Here is a 19494-nt window from a genome sequence, read left to right on the forward strand (position 1 = left end):
ACTAGACTTGGGTCACTATACTCTATAATTTGCACTGATGAAGTGAGGCAGTGATGACGTTAATGGGAAAATATATATATATAAAGAAATAATTTATTTTATTGACAGAAATTTCTGTGTCAAATGAAAAGAATTCCATTATGTAAACATACAGCACAGCAAAAGAGCAAAATAGTATACAGCTATGTGATTTCTAAACTAGCTTATCTAAGAAAGGTTGTCAGTACTTAATATTAGCTTCGACAATTCTACAAGTTTTTAAAACATACCCTGAAGATTTCTGCTAAGTTCAACATTTACAGAAGCACTTCAAATAGAATTTATGCTATTCTTCAAGCTGCTCACGAGGTCAATTTAAAAGGCCCTTAAGTCAACCACATTGATGTACTCAGGGAGGTCAGCAGGTTGTCTTCCCTAACTGGATGTTTTACTAATACATATAACCTATTCAAAAAACAGAAGAACTTTTTTCCCCCAAAAGAAAACCTTATTTTGTGTAGCAATAGTAGAGAAACAAACTTGAAAATATTGAAATCTTACCAGCTTCGAGGTTTCAGAATGCCAGTAAATATTATATGATAACTGGTTCAAAATCTTTGCATTCCTTTTCTTAGTGGAATTAGCAAGCATAAAATATACTTCCGCTATTATATCAGTGTTATCAGCTTTAAGCTTTACATCAGGAGGACCTATAGAGGCTATATAAGACATCAAAATTACAATTTTTAACATACTACAACTCCCTTGACAAATATTTAATAAATAGTAAACAGTAAGTATTATTTTCTGCTGGCTGGAGTCATATCTAGCACAAAAGGAACATGACTGTGGTTGCTGAAGGTCAATCATTTCTGTTCTAGGACACCACAGCAGGAGTTCCTCAGGGTAATGTGGGAGAACTTCCATTCCTACTCCCTGTCTTGCTGCTTCCCTCCCTCCCTCTCCCTCTCACGGCTTTGTTCTCCAACACTTTTGTTCTGAAGCCTCTTCTATCCTTCGAGCTTCCTCTTGTTGCCTCCCTAACTCAGAGATGAGAAGATGGGCCGTTCATGTGAGGTCGGGGAGGGTCCCCCAGCCCACCACACTACCTTATCCCCATAACCCACACATCGCCCATGGCTAACCCTTCCATAGCCTGCACATCACTGGACAATAAAGGTGCAATTTAGCACAGCCAATCCACCTAACCTGCACGTCTTTAGTCTATGGGAGGAAACCGAAGCACCCGGCGGAAACCCATACAGACACAGGGAGAATGTGCAAACTCCACACAGGTGTGCTGCCCATATTGCAATACTGTTCATAATAAAGAATGAGCCAATTATGATGAGTTAAAGGATTTTTGGGCCATTTATGTTCACATAATTTTTGATATTAAAAGAACACAAGTGAGGTATCTAACAAATGTCTTTTCTTATAGGAAAGCGATTTTCATTTGGCGCACATTTTGTCATGTCACATTAGGAGAGCAAAATGAGGATCAGCTGCATTGGACCACTTTTTATAGAAAGCTTTTGGAAATACCACCAAAAATTAAGAACATTATACTGAAACATATTTTGTTTTCAAAGCCATCAAATCTTCCTGGATTGAGTGAAATTTTACTACTGTGATTTGGAGCTTACAAAACACATTTGCTGCAAGGCCTACACAAAGCAGCCATTATCTCAAAAGAAAGCCACATATTGCAAGTCTTGCACATTCTGTTAAAAGACATAAAAACAAAAATAATTCCTTTAAACTCCAGCTTACCATTTAAATTAAAAGTGAACCGATTAGTGGAAACAAAGTCTGACTTCTGTGTTTCTGTAACTGCATTAACTTGGGCGTAATAGCCCAGTTTACCTCCGTCGGGTAAAAAACCATCACTGAGATCACAATAGCGTGTTGAAATATTTAAACATGGCAAGAAAGGTGTCGAGGTTGAAATGCTGTAAAACAGAGTTTTGTTCGATTATAATGCACAATATTATCATTTAAATTAAAATATACACAAAGTAAAACAAAACTTACCTGTAATCTTTGATTTTAACATTAAACCGCATGTTTCTAGATGGATCAATGACATCCCATTTTAAGACAGTATGGAAATTATAAGACGTTATAGATAAGTTCACAGGAGGCGAAATTTCAAATGGCCCTAATTGGAAATAATTTTGGGAAAAAAAAATTACTCGTTTTGATTAAGAACAAAGGCTGTGAAATACAGTTCAAGAGCTGACAATATTTAGGCACAAGGCCTTTTTTCCACCAATAGATAGGCTGTGACATGGCATGGACACTTCTGCGCTGGTGCATCCGTAATGAGGGTATTAATGTTTGCAACACAAACTATGATACCGCAGACCATCAACAGATTGAAACAATGCTTCTGCACTCTGAAGAAGCCTCAAAATACTCAAGATCATACAGCGTGAAGACATACAGCATGCTCAAACCAGTTGATGCTGACCATATTCCCAAATTAAACTAATCTCATTTGTCTGCACTTGGCCCATAGGGGTGACCTTATAGTGGTTTACAAAATTATGAGGGGCATGGATAGGGTAAATAGGCAAAGTCTTTTCCCTGGAGTCGGGGAGTTCAGAACCAGAGGGCAGAGGTTTAGGGTAAGGGGGGAAAGATATAAAAGAGACCTAAGGGGCAACTGTTTCACATAGGGGGTGGTACGGGTATGGAATGAGCTGCCAGAGGAAGTGATGGAAGCTGGTACAATTGCAACATTTAAGAGGCATTTGGATGGGTATATGAATAGGAAGGGTTTGGAGGAATATGGGCTGGGTGCTGGCAGGTGGGACTAGATTGGGTTGGGATATCTGGTCAGCATGGACAGATTGGATTGAAGGGTCTGTTTCCATGCTGTACATCTCTATGACTATGTTCATGAACTTATCCAAATGTCTTTTAAACATTGTGACCATACCTGCATCCACTTCTTTCTCTTGCTGTTCACTCCACATACGAACCACTCTCTGTGTAAAGAGAAAAGTTGCCCCTTGTGTTCTTTTTAAATCTTTCTCCTTTCACCTTAAAAATGTGCCTCCTGGTTTTGAACTCCCCTATCCTAGGGAAAATACTCTTGTCACTCACCTTATCTATGCCCCTCATGATTTTACAACCTTCAATAAGGTCACCCATGCATCCCACGCTCCAGAGAGGAAAAAAACAACTTTTATATGTCAAAAGCTCAATCAAGTTTGTGAGATACAATTTCCCTCTCACAAAATCGTGTTGACTATCCCTAATCAATCCTTGTCTCTCCAAATGCATGTAAATTCTACCTTTGAGAATCACCTCTAACAACTTACCCATCACCGATGTCACTTACAGGTCGGCAGAGTGCTTCTGAGAATTTTTCATGGTGAGAGCACAGCCAGCACCACCACACATATGACAATAGCAGCTCAGGAAGTAAGAGGAACAGGAGGAAGGAGAATCAAGAGCAGTTTGATAAGAACAATTAAGACACCTTTCTGACTACGACGTGTAGGAAACAGAAGCAGTAGTAGGTCCAAAGCCCCTCGAAACTGCTCTGCAAACTTGCAAAATCATGGCTGATCCTGAACCTTAACTCCATTTTCCTATTCAATCTCCATATTGCTTAACATCCAAATCGCACTCAACTCTGAATGTGATCACTGACTGAGCATCCATGGCTCCTTGGGATAAAGGATTCAAAAGTTCACAGTCATCCGAGTGAAGTAGTTTCTTCTTTCTGTCCAAATTGGCCATTTTGTTATCCAGAGATTAGGCAAATACTATTCTAATTTCCCATTCACCAACAAGTCTACACTATTCCTTCACCCTATCATGGAGGCTGCTTTATGGCAGTGGAAATATCCAAGGTACCAGAAAATAAATATTTTAAACAGATTTATAAGTGAAAGTATGCATAAAAGAGTCAACTAATCATCCTATCCATTCACTTATTGTGAGTATTCTGATAAAGGAAATAGGCATGGAAATTGTAGATGCTATTGCAAACGTTAAGGACAAGAGGAAAATATGGAAAATATAGGCCCATTGCCTGACAACCATTGTGGGAAAGTTATTTTAGATTACCTACAGTGTGGAAACAGGCCCTTTGGCCCAACAAGTCCACACCGACCCTCCGAACAGCAACCCACCCAGATCCATTCCCCTACATTTACCCCTTCACCCAACACTATGGGCAATTTAGCATGGCCAATTCACCTAACCTGCACATTTTTGGACTGTGGGAGGAAACCAGAGCACCCGGTGGAAACCCACGCAGACACAGGGAGAACGTGCAAACTCCACACAGAGAGCTGCCTGAGGCAGGAACTGAACCCGGGTCACTGACGCTGTGAGGCAGCTGTGCTAACCACTGAGCCACCGTGCCGCGCTATATATAACATTCAGAAAGGCGTAACTGAGGACTTTGAGAAATTCAAGATACTGCCAGTTTGGATCAGAGTAGATCACATCTAATATATCCAACTAATTTTTTTTTAAAAGAGGATATAATTAAATGTCAATAGGTATGATTACATCAGCTTCTAGAAAATATTAACTAAGGCAATGCTATAATGGGGGACTTTAATTACACTAATATCAACTGCGATTGGACTAATGTAGGGTAGGGTCAGGGCCAATGTTGCGACAGTAATACGTAGCCAAATCAACTAAAAACAAAACACAGCTCGATCTGATTCTTTGGAATGAGGAAGACCGGGTAGATAATGAGGATGCAGTGATCATTGTATCATAATGTTTAGGACATGGTGCAAAGGACAATGTGCAACCTAGAGTAAAAATATCCACCTGGCAGGCAGCCATCTTTAATGGGACAAGAACAGAACTGGGCTATACAGACTGGAACCAAAGGTTGGTAATAGACACAGCAGCTAATTAATGGGCTGGTTTCAAGATGACGCTGGATTTGGTAGAGTCAAGGTATATTCCCTCAAAAACACAATTGTAGGGCAAACAAATCGAGAGCTCACTAAATGATGATAGAGGTAGAAATTAAATTAAAGAATAAATGTGTTTATGACAGGCGTCAAGTACAAAACAAAATTGAGAACCAAACTGAATGTAGAAGGTTCAGAAATGAGGTGATAAAGCAAATAAAAGCAGTGAAGAGGAATGATGAGGAAAGACTGGCATCTCACATGTAAGGAACTCTCAAAGTCCTCTACAGGCACATAAATAGTAAAATAAAACGTGGTAAAAGAGGAGTGGGATCAAAAACAAATGGAGGCATGAGGGATAGCACAGATGCTAAATGAAAACTTTGCATCTGCCTTTACAGATGCTGCCCAGGTCAATGGCGACAAAGGAAGAAACCCAGTCACTAGAAGGGTTTACAGTTGCTGCGGTGGTAGTATTGGATAAGCTGGTAATAAATACTCAAAAGATGGTAAGCAACAGGACCAGATGGGATGGATCCAAGGATACTGAAGTGAGTGTGAGCAGAAACTGCAAAAATACTGATAATAATCTTTCAATCTTCCCTGGACTTGAGGGTTGCGCTGGAGGACTGCAGAATTGCAAACATTATGTTCTTGAAAGATCAGCCCAACAATTAAGAGGATGATGGATAGGTAATAAATACCAGTCCGACCAGCAGCACACATCCAGAAAGGTCAAAACCATTCATTCACTATAACAGGGAAGTGATGCATTTCGGATAGGGAGGAGCAGATTGGGTGGGAGGTGTAATGAATTGGATTTATATTCACCTCACCATTTAGGTTGTATTATGACTGAACCACAAACTGCTAGAACTCAGAATTTATAAAATACCGTAATCTTGGTGTAAGTATAATTGTATCACCTTAACCAATGGAAGGAAAAAAGAAAGAGAAATAAAAAAATGCAAAACCACAGAGAAGGAAATCTGGTAAGTTAAAGTCAAACTGAACAGAAATAAAGAGAGAGGAAAAAAAATAAAAAGAATTGGTGAAAGGTGGGACTGTGGGACAAGGCCAGTTGCTCTTGCAGAGAGTTGTCATTTACATGATGGACAGGATCACCTTCTGTTCTGTGATACAATGACCCAAAACAGAGTTTTTAACTTCACAGCTTCTGAATCTCGAAGACTGTTTATTTCCATCAGAATAACTTTCAGATAAGGTGGGCGGCACAGTGGTCAGCACTGCTGCCTCACAGCGCCAGAGACCCGCCTTAGGCAGCTGTCTGTGCGGAGTTTGCAAATTCTCCCTGTGTCTGCTTGGGTTTCCTCCAGGTGCTCCGGTTTCCTCCCACAGTCCAAAAATGTGCAGGTTAGGTGAATTGGCCATGCTAAAGTGCCAATAGTGTTAGGTGAAGGGGTAAATGTAGGGGAAAGGGTCTGAGTGGGTTGCTCTTCAAGAGCCTGTTTCCACACTGTAAATAATCTAATCATAACTCTGAGTGCCCAAATAACACTCACGTTAAAATAATAATGCATGATAACATGTACAAAAAAGGTTTGCCACTGGAATGATTATGTCTTGCAAACAAATCATAACAAATGCAATATGCTACAAATTGCTCTGAAACAACAATGCGGCTGTTCCCCCTTCCTTAACAGTAAAGATTTTCAAAATTCCTTCCTGTAAAGTCAACACTACAGCTAATAATGGGAAGAATAGAAACAAGGAGAATGCAAAGAAATTTTACAAGTCTATAAAGGGCAAAAGAGTAACAGGGAGAGAACAGGGTCCCTTAAAGACCAACAAAGCCATCTATGTGTGGAACCACAGGAAATGGCTGAGAACCTAAATGAATATTTTGCACCAGTATTTAGAGTCACAGAGCCAGCACAGATACAGATCCTTCGGTCAAACTCATCCACGCTGACCAGACATCCTAAATTAATCAAGTCCTATTTGCCAACACTTGGCCCATATCCCTCCAAACCCTTCCTATTCATATACCCATCCAGATGCCTTTTAAATGTTGCATATGTACCAGCCTCTACCACTTCCTCTGGCAGCTCATTCCATGCACGTACTACCTTCTGAAAAAGTTGCGCCTTCGGTGTCTTTTATATCTTTCCCCTCTCACCCTATAACTATGCCCTCTAGTTCTGGACTCCCCCACCCCAGGGGAGAGACTTTGCCTATTTATCCTATTTTTACACCCTTCTAAAATCTGTCTACATGTTCTCTCCTCTATCTCCTGCTGGCAGTTGGGTGGCCTATAGCATTTCCCTAGCACTGAGAATTCACTTTTCCTATTACTGAGTTCTACCCACATTGCCTCACTATATGAGTCCTCTGATCTATCCTCCCTCAGTACAGCTGTGAGATACTTCTTTACCAATAATGCAATTCCCCTAACCCTTTTACATCCCCTTCCATCACACCTGAAACATCAAAATCCTGGGACTGTCAGCTGCCAGTCCTGTCCCTCTTTCAGTCAGGTCTTTGTAACTGCAATTATGTCGTAGTTCCAAGTACTAACCAAACTCTAAATTCATCTCACTTGCCTATTATACTTATTACATTGATACACATGCATTTTAGGCTACCTCCCTTGCTCTTTTCAGCAGTGTTCCCTGCCTTTTCTTGTTCTTAGTCATGTTTGTCTTGGTTTCAACCTCTCACTCAATTTCTGCATGTACTGTCCTACTCCGCTGGTTTCCAGTCCAGCCCCCTGCCACACTAGTTTAAACCTTCCCCAATCACTCTACCAAGTACCCAACCAAGAAGACACCCCAGTCTCGGTCCTGCCCACGTGCAATCTGTCCAGTTTGTGTAGGTCCTATCTTTCCCAGAACTGGTCCCAGTGTTCCACATATCTGAAACCCTTCCCCTCAAACCATCTTTTCAGCCACATACACAAGGTTTGTGGTTTTCTTAAATTACCTGGAACCATAGGGAGTCGGTAGCTCTGTATTGTTTTCTAAATGGTAACATTTATCCAATCAATCGTTTTTTTCCCTGTTGTATAAATTGTCGTGATCATCTGAAGTTTGGCATTCTTGCATTTGTACCAACGAGCCTAAGACAACATGTTTTGTCAAGTCTCCTTTTTGAGCAAGATTCAGGGGCTGAAAATCTTCCTTCTGTCCTATGATATCTCCCTGATGCTTTATGTGAATCAAAGTTTTGAAACGTTCCAAAATTTAATATTAAAACTTCAGTTTTAAACCAAGAACTGATCAAATCGGATGGAACTTTGATGGTAATTTTGGGGATTTGTACATTTCGAAGTTATTCCGTTCTCTCAGATTTAAACAGATGTGAACTAGTAAACTAGAGATCTACATGAAGTTCTCCTTGAGGAGCATACAAAGAATTATACAGTCCCTGGAGACAGAGAATTAACACAAAAATTTCTACATTAATTATTTTCCTTAAATATTTTTAAAATTTCTTGAGAAGTAGGTCAAGTTGTAATAATCACAATGTCAGTATAGATCACTATCTTTTACTGTTAACATGAAAATATTGCAATAAGACATGTACAGGAAAAATAAAGCCACATTCTTTCCGATCAATATTACACAATATTCATTTGGTGACAGCTGTAGCTCAGGCACTTTTACTTGAGTCACAAAGCTGTGGGTTCGAGTCCCATACCAGACACTCGAGAATAAAAATCACTTCTTGTGAAAGGTCACTGCCCTGAAATGTTAACTTGGTTTCTCCCCACAAATGCTGCCTGAGTAATGAATGATTTCAGTATTTTGTTTGTATTTTTGATTTCCAGCATTTCCAGCTTTTGCACATCTAAGCAGACACCCAGGACAGTACTAAGCGAGTAAAGGTACAATAAAGTCATCATATCCAAAGTACCACAGGGCTACCTCTCTAATTAGAGAAAGAGAGAGGGAGATTACTGGTGGTGGTTTAGCCTGAGGTTCAGGCTAAGGGGCAATTACAGGAATTGAATCTGTACTGTTGATAAGGATTTGGATGATAAAGGATTTGAGTAGAGTCCTGCTTCTGGTTTTTATGTAACCAGCAGGAATAGATACTGCAGTGTTTAATGTAACTTCCTTCCAAAGTCAAATATGGTCTTCCCATTATTTAGATAATACCAATCAGAACTTTGATTTTCAGATTAAAACTGTATAAACATGGAAGTATCATCATTCAAGATTAAAGAAAATCATTATGGAAAGGCTGAAATTCAAAATCTACATTTGGGGAAAAAGTGCACAAGTGAGTTCTCAAGCATGCAGAATTCACTCAGATGTGTACTTAACATTTGCATGTTCAAACGTTCACCCATCTTTTCCCCACTCATGTTAGGATGTAAAACAACAAATGAGATTACATGTTGGCAGGTTGTAAAAGACGGCACATGTATATTTCATGTTTCTGTTCCATCATCGCAGAATGACATCCGTTGATGCAGTGCCACCCTACAACTCATTGTGATGTTAAAAGATTAAACTGGAACATCTCTCTGGATATTAATGTAATATTAAAGAGTTAGACTGCAAAGCTGAACATTCTGGAAATGGTGGGGGTGACATTCTGTCTCACAGATAGCATGCAGGAATGTGGATGACTATCCATTGTAATTCACACTTCATATAGACAGTTATTTGCTACTATTCAGACTCCTCCTACTATTATCAAATTGAGGGTTATAAAATCATGAGGGGCATAGATAAGGTGAATAGCGAGAACGACTGAACAGGTTAAACCTTTATTCACTGGAGTTTAGAAGAAGTAGTGATCTATTAAAACTTATAAGATTTTTGAGGGACCTTGTCAAGGTGTTAAGACGACGGTTCCACTCATGGGAAAACATTGAACTAGGGGGACATAGTTATAGAAGAAAGGCACATTTATTTAAAATTGAAATGCATGGGAATTTCTGATCCCAGACGATAATAAACGTCTAGAATGCTTTTTCCCCAGAGAATTGTGGAAGCTAGATCACTGAAAGTATTTAATGGGGACGCAGATAGATTTTTGAAATATTGGAAGAATCAAGGCTGGCAAGAGAAAAAAAAGAGCTGAAGGCAATGGTGGAAAAATAAAGATAAAGACAATTACAATTACAATGCAAATTCCTTTTTTGTGAAGGACAGATTAAATAGAACAGCCGCCACAGATTTGTAAAAGACAAATTGTGCCCAACTAACTAACTAAAGAGAGGATTGATGAAGATAGTACTCCAGATATTGCAAATAAAGTTGCATTGGTTCAAAAAGCATGAAAACAAAGTACCATGGAACTGGTTTATTCAGAAGCCAGGAGTACAGTTTTTAAAAGGATAGTGGTAACTTTTAATATGCAATTAGCAAAGGGAAAGAGAGCAAGTGATTGTGGTGAACTGATGTTTTTCATATTCAAAAAGTACATGCATTGAGGACCAGTAGATGCCAGCATTAAGACCATTACATGTTAATGTCATTTTTGTTTTACTTCTGTTGCTGAACAAAGAGATCTTGGAGTGCAGGTTCATAGCTCCTTGAAAGTGGAGTCGCAGGTAGATAGGATAGTGAGGAAGGCGTTTAGCATGTTTGCCTTTATTGATCAGTACATTAAGTATACGAGCTGGGCAGTCATGTTGTGGCATACAGGACATTGGTTAGGCATTACTGGAATGCTGCATGCAATTCTAGTCTCCCTGCCAAAGGAAGGGTGTTGTGAAACTTAGTCACAGAGATGTACAGCACGGAAACAGACCCTTCGATTCAATTCATCAATGCCAACCAGATATCCCAACCCAATCTATTCCCACCTGCTAGCACCCAACCCATATCCCTCCAAACTCTTTCTATTCATATACCCATCCAGATATCCTTTAAATGCTATAATTGTACTAGACTCCAGCACTTCCTCTGGCAACTCATTCCATACACGTATCACCCTCTGTGTGAAAAAGTTGTCCCTTAGGTCTCTTTTATATTTTTCCCCTCTCACCCTAAACCTATGCCCTCATTCTGGACTCCCCCACCCCAGGGAAAAGACTTTGCCTATTTACCCTATCCATGCCCCTCATGATTTTATAAACCTCTACACAATCACCCTCAGCCTCCAACACTCCAGGGAAAACAGCCCTAGCCTATTCAACCTCTCCCTATAGCTCAAATCTTCCAACCCTGGCAACATGCTTGTAAGTCTTTTCTGAACCCTTTCAAGTTTCACAACACCTTTGCGATAGGAAGGAGACCAGTATTGCACACAATGTTCCAACGGGGCCTAAAAAATGTCCTGTATTGCTGCAACATGACCTCCCAACTCCTAAATTCAATACTCTGACCAATAAAGGAAAACATACCAAAGGCCTTCTTCACTATCCTATCTACCTGCGACTCCACTTTCAAGGAGTTATGAACCTGCACTTCATGGTCTCTTTGTTCAGCAACACTACCTAGGATCTTGCTATTAAGTTATAAGTCCTGCTAAGATTTGCTTTCCCAAAATGCAGCGCCTCACATTTATCTAAATTAAACTTCACCTGCCATTTCTCAGCCCATTGGCCCATCTGATCAAGATTCTGTTGTACTCTGAGGTAACCTTCTTCGCTGTCCACTACACCTCCAATTTTGGTGTCATCTGCAAACTTACTAACTATATGTCTTATGCTCACATCCAAATTATTTATATAAATGATGAAAAATAGTGGACCCAGCATCGATCCTTGTGGCACTCCACTGGTCACAGGCCTCCAGTCTGAAAAACAACCCTCTACCACCACCCTCTGTCTTCTACCTTTGAGCCAGTTCTGTATCCAAATGGCTAGTTCTCCCTGTATTCCGTGAGATCTAACCTTGCTAACCAGTCTCCCATGGAGAACCTTGTCGAATGTCTTACTGAAGTCCATATAGATCACATCTACCGCTCTGCCCTCATCAATCCTCTTTGTTACTTCTTCAAAAATTGCAATCAAGTTTGCGACACATGATTTCCCACGCACAAAACCATGTTGACTATCCCTAATCAGTCCTTGCCTTCCCAAATACATGTACATTCTGTCCCTCAGGATTCCCTCCAACTTGCCCACCACAGACATCAGGCTCACAGGACTATAGTTCCCTGGCTTGTCCTTACCACCCTTCTTAAACAGTGACACCAAGTTAGCCAAGCTCCAGTCTTCAGTAAGAGGCCTAGCAATCACTTCCCTAGCTTCTCACAGAGTTCTAGGGTACATCTGATCAGGTCCTGGAGATTTATCAACTTGTGTGTGTTTCAAGCCACATCCTCCTCTGTAATATGGATATTTTTCAAGATGTCACCATCTATTTCCCTACATGCTATATCTTCCAAGTCCTTTTCCACAATACACACTGATGCAAAATACTCATTTACTATCTCCCCCAACTCCTGCAGCCCACACAAAGGTCGACTTGAAAGAGTTCAGAAAAGATTTTTAAGGATATTGCCAGAATTGGAGTGTTTGAACTACAGGAAGAAGCTGAAGAGACTGGGGCTATTTTCCTTGGAGCATCAGAGTCTGAGGGGTGATCTTATAGAGGTTTATAAAATCATGAGGGGCATGGGTATGGTAAATAGACAAGTGCTTTTCCCTGTACTGAGGGAGTCCAAAACTAGAATGCATAGGTTTAAGTGAGAGGGGAAAAATTGAAAAGGGACTTCAGGGGCAACTTTTTCACACAAAATCATAGAATCCGCATAGTGTGGAAATGGGCCCTTCCGCCCAACAAGTCCACCCTGACCCTCCCAACAGCAACCCACCCTAACCCACCCCACCATCCCTAACCAATACACCCAACCACCACTTCCCCAAACACCAAGGCCAATCCACCTAACCTGCACATCTTTGGATTGTGGGAGGAAACCAGAGCACCTGGAGGAAACCCAAGCAGACACGGGGAGAATGTGCAAACTCCACACAGAAAGTCGCCCAAGGCTAGAAATAAACCTGGATCCCTGGCGCTGTGAGGCAATAGTGGCAACCACTAAGTCACCATGCCGCAGAGGGTGATGCATGTCTGGAATGAGCTGCCAGAGGAAGTAGTGGAGGCTGGTGCAATTACAATGTTTAAAAGGCATCTGGATGGGTGTATGAATTGGAAAAGTTTAGAGGGATATAGGCCAAATATTGGCAAATGGGACTTGATTTATTTAGGATATCGACATGGATGAGTCGGACCAAAGGGTCTGTTTCCGTGCTGTATATCACAATGACTATATGATTTTCAAAATCTTAAATTTGAAACTTGAGGATGCTATAAAACTTCTCAATACAACAAATAAAGGAAGAATGTATCCTATTGGAGTAGACACACAAGAGATTCAACTTAAGTGGCAAACAAGTGGAGAGCCATTACAATCAAAATGATACCTTTCTCAAAGGAAATTTACAAAATCAGGGGACTTGGATTAGATTAGATTACATACAGTGGGGAAACAGGCCCTTCGGTCCAACAAGTCCACACCGACCTGCCGAAGCACAACCCACCCAGATCCATTCCCCTACATTTACCTCTTCACCTAACACTACGGGCAATTTAGCATGGCCAATTCACCTAACCTGCACATTTTTGGACTGTGGGAGGAAACCAAAGCACCCAGAGGAAACCCACGCAGACACGGGGAGAATGTACAAACTCCACACAGAGAGTCGCCTGAGGCGGGAATTGAACCCGGGTCTCTGGTGCTGTGAGGCAGCAGTGATAACTACTGTGCCACCATTCCGCCCAGGATTGATTCATAATTTTTAAAAAATATTTTTTCAAAGTTATTTATATGAAGGGGAAATTATTGCCAACATAATATTTATTGAAAACAACAAATGTTGGAGATCACAGCAGGTCAGACAAAATGCATGGAGAGATGGCAGCCTCTTCTAGACTCGAAATGTTAGCTCGGTCTCTCTCCATGGATGCTGCCTGACTCGCTGTGATCTCCATCATTTGTTGTTTTCAGTACAGATTCCAGCATCCATGGTAATTTGCTATTAGCACTCATTGCCCTTCTTGAATTGCCTTTATGGAGATGCTGATAGCAGCTTTCTTGAACTACTTGCAGTCAGTGTGTTGAGGATACTCAGACAGTGCCATTAGGAAGAATGAGCTCAAAGATTAACAGATCAAGTACGAAGGAATAGTGATACATTTAAAGACCAGGATATTGTATGACTTGGAATAGTAACTTGCTGATGTTGATATGCCCATTTGACTACTGTCTTTGCCCTTCTAAATCATAGGAACATAGAACAATGGTTAAGGGAAAAAGGCAGCAAAGTGCTGTTGAGGATTATCAGATCAGCCACGTACTTACTGGAGCAGAGTTGATGGGTCAAATGGCCTACATCTGCTCCTACATCTAATGGTCTTGTTGGAAATTGTCATAGACAGTGATTTGTTTGGCACGAATGCTACTTGTCACTTAGTGGCCCAAGAATAAATGGCGTCCTTCTGTGGTGCAGAATTCTATTTATCTATGCCCTGTGGAAAACTGGCAAAACTAGTTCTCTTAAATCTAATCATGTGATCATATTTTGTACTGGTGTTTGAAATTTCTACATTATTGTACTTTCAAATGGCACTACAATACTTTGTGGGTGAATGAGAATTGTACAAGAGCCTGGAAGAAATATTCAAATACATAACGTGGGTGGCATGGTGCCTCAGTGGTTAGCACTGTTACCTCACAGCGCCAGGCACCCAGGTTTGATTCCCACTCTGGTGACTTGTGTGTGGAGTTTGCACATTCTCCCAGTGTCTGAGTGGGTTTCCTCCAGGTGCTCTGGTGCTCCCACAATCTAAAGATCTGCAGGTCAGGTAAAGTGGCCATGCTAAGTTGTCCATAGTGTTCGGTACATTAGTCAGGAGAATGGGTCCGGATGGGCTACTCTTCGGAGAGTCGGTGTGGACCTGTTGTCCCAAAGGGCCTGTTTCTATAGTGTGGGGAATCTAATCAAACATAACTGCTAAATCTAAAAGTGGCTGTTAAATAAATTTCAATTAACCAACTGACAACCACACTGTATGCTTTCGCAACACTCAAGCGGTTGCAAACTGTGATGTAATGGATAGTTTGCTATTTTGTAGGAAGCAAAACAGTACTAATAAACACATTAATCATTGTGTATGACTCTGCACAATGACAATAGTATAGAGGCAATAGTGTGCTTTGTAGAATGCTTGTGCTCATACCAGAGAAAGAAATATAGTTTATTATTCATTAATCAGATATCAACGGGGTTTTGATTTGTTTTTAAAATTGCTATAATTCAAGAACACTGAATGCAGCCTGTATTTTTTATTAGAGAATCTTTTGTTACTTTAATAACAAAAGTATGAGAAAAAGTAGCAAGAAATATGAAAACAGACAGTGACAACTTCCATAAGCATCTGAAAAGGAAATAGTAAAGTTAGTGTTGGTCCTTTAGAAGGTGACACTAGGGAATAGTGAAATAGTGGAATTAATAATGGGGAAACAAGGAATTCGCAGATACTTCAAAAAAGGCACAAAAGAATCCCACAATTAGCAGAAAAGCATCTAGGGAGCACTGGATTAGTGGTGCTGGAAGAGCACAGCAGTTCAGGCAGCATCCGAGGAGCAGTAAAATCGACGTTTCAAGCAAAAGCCCTTCATCCTGATGAAAGGCTTTTACCCGAAACGTCGATTTTACTGCTCCTCGGATGCTGCCTGAACTGCTGTGCTCTTCCAGCACCACTAATCCAGAATCTGGTTTCCAGCATCTGCAGTCATTGTTTTTACCTATCTAGGGAGCACTATCAGGGTAAGGGAGTACATGATGAATGGTAGGATTCTAGGAATTACAGAGGACCAGAAATAGCTCAGTTTGTGTGTCTGCAGGCTCTTAAAGGCAACAGGACAGCTGGATAAGGTCGTTAGCAAGACGTAAGGAATATCTGCCTTTATTAGTCAAAGCACTGAATATAAAGAGGAGGAAGGTTATGATGGAGCTGTATAAAATGTTAGTTAGGCCACAGCTGAAGTACCGTGTGCAGTTTTGGTCATCATACTATAGGAAAGATCTGACTGCTCTCAAGAGATTGCCAAGGAGAGTCATCACGATGTTGGCTGGGCTGGAGCAATTCAACTAGGAACAGAGACAAGATAGGCTGTGGTTGTTTATGATACAGCAGAGATGACTAAGGGTGACCTGAGGGAGGGGCATAGACAGGTAGATAGAAAGAAAGAAACATTTTCCTTAGCACAGGAGTCACTAACTGGGGTATTGTTTTAAAAGGAGGTTTAGAAGGGATTAAAGAAGAATTGTTTTTAACCCAGAAGGTGGTGGATATCTGGAATCTACTGTCCGAAAGGACAATAGAGACATGAACTATGGCAACATTTATAGTGTATTTAGATGACCACTTGAAGCTCAATGGCATGCATGTTTCTAAGCCGAGTGCTGGAAAATGGGATTAGAATAGGTTGGTCTTGGTGACCATTGTAGAATTAATGGGTTGACGGGCCTCCTTTCCTGCAGTAAAGCTCTATGGCACTAAGCTCTGCTTGTCCAACCTTTCCCCTGAAGACAAACCTTGCAGGTATCAATCCAATAAATGTTCTCTGCATAGTTTCCAATGGATTTAGAACCTTCCTTAAATAAGGAGATGAAACCTGCACACAATATTTGTGGTCTCACTGATGCTCTTTATAACTGGACCTTAATTTCCTTACTTTTAGGTTCAATTACTTTCCTAAAGGATAGCATTCTATTAACAAGATTTGTAAATATTTTCTAACCAACCTGTTCAGAGACGTTATTACACACCTCTCGAGCCGGAGTTCTCCAGTCTGGAGTTACGTTCACTAGCACTGCACCAGAGCTCTCCCCTCCAAATACTAACCAGGCCTGAACCTGCTTCGTGTCTGAGATCAAACTTTTTCAGACTAATGTACACAAAAGACAGGGATTCATAACTTGAGGTTGAGAAGCCAGTGATTAAGGGTTAATGGACCCAAAATATTGGCTCTCCACAGATGCTGCCAGGCCTGCTGAGTTTCTCCAGCAATCATCATCATTGGCATCCTTCACAGACACTTCTACTCTCAGGGTGAGTCCATACAGAGCAATGTGGCTTCCGTAGACTCTGCCACACTTGGGGCAAAAGATGGTTGTGTCCTTGAACACCCATTTCCTGCAGTGGAAAAAAACAGCCAGTCAGACAGCACTTGAGGTGCAGGGGAATAACGTTTCAGGCATAAGCCCTCATTCCTGATCAAAGGCTTATGCTCTAAACGTCAATTCTACTGCCCCTCGGATGCTGCCTGACCTGCTGTGCTTTTGCAGCACCACACCTTCAAGTGGTCATTGACTCTGATCTCCAGCATCTGCAATCATTCCCATCAACCATTTCTTGCAGGCAGCGCTGGATCTCTTATCAATAAGCCACGTTGGACTTATTAAAGATTCATGTTCGCTCTTGATTTAGCAAACCATTTTGGTGCTAATTAAATGGCTCTATTCTTTCAAAAGCAAAAATTAACACCCGTGCGAGAAGCTTACATTCACTCAACCACTATTGAGTTTTTAAAAATAGCGTTGAACTACGCCCTCACCTTGGCTTCTTATGATTAGCATCTAACCAACATTACTGTCCTTCTTATTCAAAAAACGTTTTCCAATACAGTATTCTGCTTCAAGATTGAGGTCGTCCAGAATTTTGCTCTCCTTCACTGAAAATGTTGTCACTCTGAAGTAGAAAACTCAGTCCTAATTTTTTTAAAAACAAGTCGAAATCCTAAAACCTTACATTAGTCAGAGCTTTTAAAGTTGAAAAAAAAAACACGAACGTACAGTATAAAACTACAGATCGGGGGTTACACCAAACCGCGAGCGAGAATATTGCAGAAGGTGTAAACCAACCGAAAGCGGAGGTGAAAGATGCCACTGCTGCTCCCTGACTGTACAGCACCAGTGCACGGCACGGCACGGCACGGCACGCCAACCCCAGGCCTGAACAAAGACAGGAATAGGGCCGGCTGGGAGAGGAAATGGTGGTCCCCATAGGAAACCTCCCTGTGCGGGTTCAAATCATCATTCTGCAATGTGCCTTTTTAAAATCTTAACCCTAGATCCAACCCCGCCCCCGAAAAAGACACAAGAGCTAATTCCCACGGAGTGTGCACGGCAGAGAGCGGAGGAGAGAGGGTGTGTGGAAAGCCCCTCGGTCACGGAGACTTTCTCCAGTTGTATTTGTTTCTGTTCTGTCTTCGAGGTGGGTGTGAGTAATTAGAGAGAGAGAGTGACCGTATTTTTTGGGGGGGGGAGATCCCACCGTGTAACCGTGTACAGCCGGTACCGACACGAATACAATAAAATCCTATGATTCTATGTCACTTACTTTGTCCGTGGAGTGAACGGCAGAGGCAAAGTACAAAGGAAAGCAGCAGGCTCGATACTGAGCCTCTACTCCGACACATTGTAACCAAGCTCTTCAATCTCTCGGCCGGATCCAGAGACAGTACAGACCCCGGGCAGGAGCCCCCGGCCTGCCTAATCCGGCGCAAGACTTCCCTAACCCCTGGCAGCAGCTTTACTGCTCTGGTAGACTGTCTCCTCGCAACAGGAAGTCGCCTCCAAACTTGCACAAATCCACAGCAACCAAGTTCACTTGGCGGACTTTCCCGATGCGTCATCGTTATTTTGCATAATAAAGCAAGTTACTGCAGATACTGGAAATCCAACTCAAAGTAGGAAGCGCCGGAAACATTCATCAGCTCTGAGAGTCATACATTTGTAAAGCACAGAAACAGATCCTTCGGTCCAACTCGTACGTGCCGGCCAAGTTAAAAATCACACATCGCCAGGTTATAGTCCAACAGGTTTTATTGGAAGCACCAGCTTTCGGAGCGCTGCTCCTTCATCAGGTGGTTGTGGGGTATAAGATTGTAAGACACAGAATTTATAGCAAAAGTTTACAGTGTGATGTAACTGAAATTATATATTGAAAAAGACCTGGATTGTTTGTTAAGTCTCTCGACTGTTAGAAAGACCATGATGGTTTCAGTTCCTTAATCTGTAAATCGCAAATGAACATTATCTGGGCCAACATGACACCAATTGTTAAAGTTCACTTGAGAGTGAAGTTCACTCAAGTTCACGCAATCTTATACTCCACAACCACGTTGGACTATAAACTGGTGTTGTGTGATTTTTAAGTTTGTACACCCCAGTCCAACACCGGCATCACCAAATCATGCCGACCAAATATCCTAAATTAATCTAACTCTATTTGCCAGCATTTGGCCATATCCCTCTAAACCCTTCCTATTCATGTACCCATCCAGATGCCTTTTAACTGACCTGATAATGACTAAATAAACCACCTCATGAACTCGTGCTTCCAATTAAACCTGTTGGACTATAACCTGGTATTGTGTGATTTTTTACTTTGTACACACCAGTCCAACACCCCGGCACCTCCAAATCATGACTTTAAATGTTGTAATCGCAGCTCATTCCATACAAGCACCACCCTCTGCATGAAAATTTGCCCTTTAACTTCCTTTTATATCTTTTTCCTCTTACCTTAAACCTATGCCCTCTACTTTTGGACTCACCCAACCTGGGAAAAGATCTTGGCTATTCACCCTCATGATTTTATAAACCCCTCATGATTTTATAAAC

General features: G+C 41.3%; 1 protein-coding gene across 1 annotated transcript; it reads right to left on the reverse strand.

Moving 5' to 3' along the window:
- Window positions 1–444: 444 nt before the first annotated feature.
- LOC122539984 lies at window positions 445–18646 on the reverse strand. The gene is made up of 4 exons (XM_043675242.1): window positions 18209–18646; window positions 2014–2140; window positions 1753–1931; window positions 445–698 (listed from the first exon to the last, which is right to left on the reverse strand). The coding sequence occupies exons 1-4, from the start codon at window positions 18501–18503 to the stop codon at window positions 445–447; spliced, it is 855 nt and encodes a 284-aa protein (XP_043531177.1). The 5' UTR covers window positions 18504–18646.
- Between the last annotated feature and the right edge of the window lie 848 nt (window positions 18647–19494).

The sequence above is a fragment of the Chiloscyllium plagiosum genome, chromosome 3 (assembly GCF_004010195.1).
Source record: "Chiloscyllium plagiosum isolate BGI_BamShark_2017 chromosome 3, ASM401019v2, whole genome shotgun sequence".
Taxonomy (NCBI): Eukaryota; Metazoa; Chordata; class Chondrichthyes; order Orectolobiformes; family Hemiscylliidae; genus Chiloscyllium; species Chiloscyllium plagiosum.